The sequence below is a fragment of the Erythrolamprus reginae genome, chromosome 9 (assembly GCF_031021105.1).
Source record: "Erythrolamprus reginae isolate rEryReg1 chromosome 9, rEryReg1.hap1, whole genome shotgun sequence".
Lineage (NCBI taxonomy): Eukaryota > Metazoa > Chordata > Lepidosauria > Squamata > Dipsadidae > Erythrolamprus > Erythrolamprus reginae.
The window spans coordinates 13202707-13209365 of record NC_091958.1 but is presented as its reverse complement, the minus strand read 5'-3'; the positions used below and the strand labels follow the sequence as shown (position 1 = coordinate 13209365).

The 6659-nt window shown below is 37.9% G+C and overlaps 1 protein-coding gene across 1 annotated transcript in view; it reads left to right on the top strand.

Moving 5' to 3' along the window:
* The first annotated feature begins 236 nt into the window (after positions 1-236).
* The window catches only part of LOC139172513 (C-signal-like), an 18508-nt gene continuing 12085 nt past the window's right edge, over positions 237-6659 (top strand). Inside the window, exons 1-4 of the mRNA XM_070761662.1 lie at positions 237-337; positions 528-694; positions 2579-2630; positions 5843-6030. Coding sequence (XP_070617763.1) covers positions 548-694; positions 2579-2630; positions 5843-6030 — 387 coding nt within the window. The 5' untranslated portion in view covers positions 237-337; positions 528-547. The remainder of the gene's footprint in view (positions 338-527; positions 695-2578; positions 2631-5842; positions 6031-6659) is intronic.

Genomic DNA, 6659 nt, shown 5'->3' with positions numbered 1-6659 from the left:
TCATATTTACAGGATTTTGTGTGCGCAAACCAGGTGGGGAGGGGTGTTGTGTCCAGTAGACAGTTTGGTTTAGTTACCTGGCCCTTATTCCTTGGGCGGGAAAATACACATACCAGATTGGTTGGCCCAGCCTGGCAGCAGGTATATAAATAGTTGCCAGGAATGCCCAGGTTGTTGTTAACTCTGTTCTAGTAGCTGTTGCATTATTGCTCTGAATCAATAAACCATTCTAAATGTTTCCGTCTATTTTTCTGCAAAGATCCAACAGGAGATATTCTGTAAATAACAAAACATTCACGTCAAAAACAGCAGGAAGAGAGAAGCAGCTGCTTAGAAAGTAAAATCCCTCCAGCAAAAAACAATAAGAAAATATTGTATGCGTTGCCAAATCTCTTCTTTCATATTCTCTTCAGAAGTTCTATTTCCTTTCCCACACTGGAGCCGAGCATTTACATAATTGGTTGGAGGATTCTGGGATCACGCTGAAAGCAAGTGCACAAAAGTTTCTCTCTCTCTCTCTCTTTTAGCCTTGGGTGTCAAGAGAGAGATGGAACAACTGAATCCACGCAGCGTTCTGGTGACCGGCTCCAATCGTGGACTTGGCTTGGAGCTGATCCAGCATCTGGCAAGAAAGAACAGCCCACCCAAATGGATCTTTGCCACTTGCCGGGATCCAGCTGGATCTGGTGCCCAGGTGAGACCCACGATCCCTTGAGTTCTAGATGGGAAGAACAAAGATTATTTTCTTTAATGGAAATTTGTTTGTCTCCTAAGTGGTAGCAGTGCGGCATGGTTATTATTATTATTATTATTATTATTATTATTATTATTATATTATTATTATTATTATTATTATTATTATTATTTAATGGAAATTTGTTTGTCTCCTAAGTGGTAGCAGTGTGGCATGGTTATTATTATTGTTGTTGTTGTTATTATTATTATCACCACCACCATTATTATTATTATTATTATTATTATTATTTAATGGAAATTTGTTTGTCTCCTAAGTGGTAGCAGTGTAGCATGGTTATTATTATTATTATTGTTGTTGTTGTTATTATTATTATCACCATTATTATTATTATTATCATCATCATCATCACCATTATTATTATTATTATCATCATCATCATCATCATCATCATCATCATCATTATCATTATTAACAATACAACACAGCAAACGAGATCAATATGCAGGATTTCATATTTCATCACCAGTTGGGTGATAAGATTTGTTCCATACCTTCTAATATTCTGTTTCTCCCTTCTTTTTCAATTCCAAAGTCAATTTATCCATCTACGCACATGTCAAAACTTTCTTAATCACTTCTTCTTCAGGTGGGATTTACTCATTTTTCCAGTTTTGGGCAAAGACAATTCTTGCTGCTGTTATAACATGTATCATTAAATAGATTATCCCTTTATTATATTTTCCATATATAATAAGGATAATTCTGGTTTAAATTATATTTTCTCTGCAGTTAACTCTGCCAGCATATTTGAATTTTTTGCCTATATTCTTTTGCTTTTCTACATGATCACCACATATGATAATATGTGCCTGATTCATGGTTACATTTCCAATATTTAAATGATAAATTTCTGAATATGTTTGCCAATTTGCTGACAGGTGATACCACCTATAGAACATTTTATATAAGTTCTCTTTTTTATAGTATAGACAATGTTATTTTCCTATTTCTTTCCCACAATTCTTGCCATTTTTCCAGTTGTATATTAAATCCAAAATTTATTGCCCATGCCACCATTGTTTCCTTAACCTGTTCTTCCCTCATCTTGAAATTCAATAAGAATCTATAATTTATAATCTAATTTATCATTTGGCCCCAGAAGGATCTATTGTCATTAACTCCCTACTAACGAGTCCGCGGATACGGGCGGCATACAAATCTAAATAATAAATAAATAAAAATAAATAAACTCCCCCGCTGTTTCATGTCTTTCATATATCATGACTGGATTTGCAAATAGGACCACCACTCCAATTCTACCCCCTGCTCTTTTAGTTCTTACCTCCAATTAAGGCCCCCTTCTTCATTTATTAAATCCTTACAGATAACCTGTTTTTCTTGATCGATAAGGTTTGGGTGCATTAACGCTTCTAATGTAGATAACCAAATCGGAACTTTCATGTAGTTCTGCTGTTTAAATTTATTCCATATCTCCAATGGGCCTGTCTTATAAAATATCTTTGGAAATATTGGTGTGCTGCTTATTTCCCGTACCACAAAATGGCATCACAAAATTGTGTACCTTCCAGTGTTGGGCTCCTACAGGTATGGTCAGGTTCGCAGAACCGGTAGAAAAATTTTGGACAGGTACGCAGAACCGTTAGAAAAATTTTGGACAGGTACGCAGAACCGTTAGAAAAGAATTTAATTTTTTTTCTTTTTTTCCCTTCTGGGAAAAACAGATGAATTTCAGTTTCAATTCTCTGCAGAGACTCAGAAGTGGTTAGTTCCTATTGGCTGACTTAGTTGCTATGCCTTTTCATTGGCTAACCTTGTTAACATGGTTAATGAATATCTTAACACGTATTTTATTTCTTTCAGGACCTGAAGAATTTGGCTGCTAAAAACCCGCAAATTGTCCTCATCACACTGGGTATGTGTCCTGAAAATCTCTTTGGTCCTTCTTTAGGGAGAGGGAAAATGCTGAAACTCAGCACCCCAGTAGATCATGCCACTTAGGCAGCCCTTCATGGCATCGGACCAGAATATCTCCGGAACCGCCTTCTGAAGCATGAATCCCAGCGACCGGTTAGGTCCCACAGAGTTGGCCTTCTCCGGGTCCCGTCGACTAAGCAATGTCGTTTGGTGGGACCCAGAAGAAGAGCCTTCTCTGTGGTGGCCCCGACCCTCTGGAACCAGCTCCCCCCAGATATCAGAGTTGCCCCCACCCTCCTTGCCTTTCACAAGCTCCTTAAAACCCACCTCTGTCATCAGGCATGGGGGAACTGAAATTTCCCTTCCCCCTAGGCTTATAGAATTTATACATGGTATGCTTGTATGTATGAGTGGTTCTTTAAATTGGGGTTTTTAAGATTGTTTTAATATTAGATTTGTTTACATTGTCTTTTTATATTGTTGTTAGCTGCCCCGAGTCTTCGGAGAGGGGTGGCATACAAATCTAATAAATACAATACAAATACAATTCAATATATCCACATCAGAACAGACAAATATAACACTGGGGAACATCAATTTCATTGGCTTAAATCTGTGACTTGGCCTCTGGATCAAAAAATAACCACAGTTTTATCTCTCAGGTCAACTTTTTAAGCTACAGGATACCCTCAAGAGTAATAAAAATTGTGCATATAAAGGAAAGTAAACACTTACCAAATATACTCTTTACAAAGAATAATTTTATTAGTACAAAGGCTGTAATAGTTACTGCAAGTCAAATTGTGTTCATATAAATAATTGTTTTTTTAATCGAACGGTAATTTTATCTACGGAGAGGGGCGGCATACAAATCCAATAAATAATAATAATAATAATTATTATTATTATTATACATATTAAGGGGAAAAATTCACTTTCAGAATTTGGCATAGATTTGCGCAACACTTTTTAAATTAAACCATGGCTTTTCAGTCATTCATTCCCATATGAATCACATAATTGGATGAATGTCAGACCTGCCTGCCAGGACTTGATCCTTTAGTCAAGAAACCCCCTTGATTCCATTTGTGGTGAAAGATATACTTTTACTAAAAGCCAAGTGGATTACAATAAATCCAGAACTGAAGTCCGCGGATTAAAAGTTCCCAGTTAACTGCACCGCCTCCCCCCCCAACCATTTCATCTCCACCTTTGGTTCCTTATTGTCTAATCACACTGGGGAACAATTTGTAACACAATTTCTGTTGAGTTTGATTTTTGAGCTTTTTTTTCAAAGTGTTGGTCATGACCTTTAAAGCCCTACATGGCATGGGACCAGATTACCTCCGGAACTGCCTGCTACCGCACGAATCCCAGCGACCGATAAGGTCCCACAGAGTTGGCCTTCTCCGGGTCCCGTCGACTAAACAATGTCGTTTGGCAGGCCCCAGGGGAAGAGCCTTGTCTGTGGCGGCCCCGACCCTCTGGAATCAACTCCCCCCAGAGATTAGAATTGCCCCCACCCTCCCTGTCTTTCGTAAACTACTCAAGACTCATTTATGCCGCCAGGCATGGGGGAGTTAAGATATTCCTTCCCCTTAGGCCATTACAAGTTATGCATGGTATGTTTGTGTGTATGTTTGGTTTTATAATAAGGGTTTTTAGTTGTTTTATTAATTGGATTTCTACATGCTGTTTTTATCATTGTTGTTAGCCGCCCCGTGTCTACCGAGAGGGGCGGCATTCAAATCAAATCAAATCAAATCAAATCAAATCAAATCAAATCAAATCAAATCAAATCAAATCAAATCAAATCAAATCAAATCAAATCAAATCAAATCAAATCAAATCAAATCAAATCAAATCAAATCAAATCAAATCAAATCAAATCAAATCAAATCAATAAACAAACAAACAAACAAACATGCTGGTTTCAAAACCATAGTTAGTTCTACCATACCAAGTTTTTCTCTACACCTTATAGGAATTATGAGGTTATGAGGTTGCAACATGAGTATCAAATTGCATTATTTTACATAGCCATCTTGCTAAATTCTGGAAAATCTTGGTACAGTCATTGATGAGCAAAGTGAACGATTCCACCAAGATTTGAAGGTCACAGGATCAAGATGTACATATGATGGCTGACTGTTATTGGAGCATCAAGCGAGAAGGTCCACAGATTAAACACTCCAGAAAAAGCTATACAGGAAAAATTTTACTTTAATATGTATAATTACCATTCAATATATTTTTTTAAAAAACCCAACTATTTGTATGAACACAATTGCAGTAACTATTATAGCCTTTGTATGAATAAAATTACTTTTTGCAAAAAGTATATTGGGTAAGTTTTTCCTTTCCTTTCCTTTATATGCACAATTTGTATGGATTTTGAGGGTATCCTGTAGCTTTAAATGTTGATGTGATAGACAAAAACTGTGGTTATTTTTGGATCCAGAGGCCAAAAGTTAGTTGAAAACAAGGTTGGGCCAGTGTTTTAAGAATTTCTTGCACACCGTCCTCAACTGTAGTTGGGGCTTTCAACAAGAAAGGAAGAAAGAAAGAAAGAAAGAAAGAAAGGAGGGAGGGAGGGAGGGAGGGAGGGAAGGAAGAAAGAAAGAAAGAAAGAAGGATGGAAGGAAGGAAGGAAGGAGGGAGGGAAGGAAGGAAGGAAGAAGGATGGAAGGAAGGAAGAAAGAAAGAAAGAAGGAAGGAAGGAAGGAAAGAAAGAAAGAAAGAAAGAAAGAAAGAAGGATGGAAGGAAGGAAGGAAAGAAAGAAAGAAGGATGGAAGGAAGGAAGGAAAGAAAGAAGGATGGAAGGAAGGAAGGAAAGAAAAAAAGAAAGAACGATGGAAGGAAGGAAAGAAAGAAAGAAGGAAGGAAGGAGGGAAGGAAGGAAGGAAGGAAAGAAAGAAAGAAGGAAGGAGGGAAGGAAGGAAGGATGGAAGGAAGGAAAGAAAGAAAGAAAGAGGGAGGGAGGGAAGGAAGGATGGAAGGAAGGAAAGAAAGAAAGAAAGAAAGAAGGGTGGAAGGAAGGAGGGAAAGAAGGAGGGAAGGAAGGAAGGAAGGAGGGAAGGAAGGAAAGAAAGAAAGAAAGAAAGAAAAATGCAATATCTGCAAAATAGAAGTATATTTATATTTATTAGAACATTATGTATACCAAATCAGACACGGAATAACCTACCTTTATTTGTCCTCCACTTCAGACACAACCGATCCGTCCAGCATCAAGGCAGCCGCTGCCAAAGTCACCAATTGCCTAAAAGGGGCTGGATTGAACCTCCTGATTAATAATGCAGGGATTATAAATATCAGCAACCTGGAGACGGAAACACCAGAGAGCATGGCTGAGATCTACAGAACCAATGTGATTGGGCCCATGATGGTTGTCCAGGTAAGGAAACTTTCTGGCCCTTTCTTCTTTGGGTAAAGGAAAACCTATTTACTTGCAGGCATATATCACACAACAGATGTTGGCTTGTTTGGTTCCTTCACTTTCCGGGACTAAGGAATCCCAGGCTGAAACTGGGCTTTCTCCAGAAAACTCCCTGGGGCAGTAATGGGCTGCTGACCCCCACGGGAGTGGAACGCAGTGGAGGTAGTAAGTTTATGCACTATTTATTTAATACTTAATAGGTTTTTTCATTGTCCTTCCTTCTCTAGTACCTTGATATGATCCTTAATTACTTTTAAAATAGGAAATAATTAAATGGTATTTTTCTACCCATAAATGCTTTAATCATTCAAATCATTATCTAGAACCGAACTTTTTTAGCAATTCAAGAAAATTGAGCTACTTGCCTAACCTGTTATCATACTGAACCTTGTGGGTTCAGTGCAAAACCTTAAAATGTTTCTATGCTCAACAAATAATGCTGTCTATCATTGGTCCCTTTTGTGGCGGTTCAAATAATGTGATTTAAATCAACTGAAAAAGAGTCCAAGCGCCTATTTGAAAACTTATCTTGGTCGGTAAGCCACTCCCACCCAGTCGCATGACCTTTAAGCCACCCCCGTTCACAT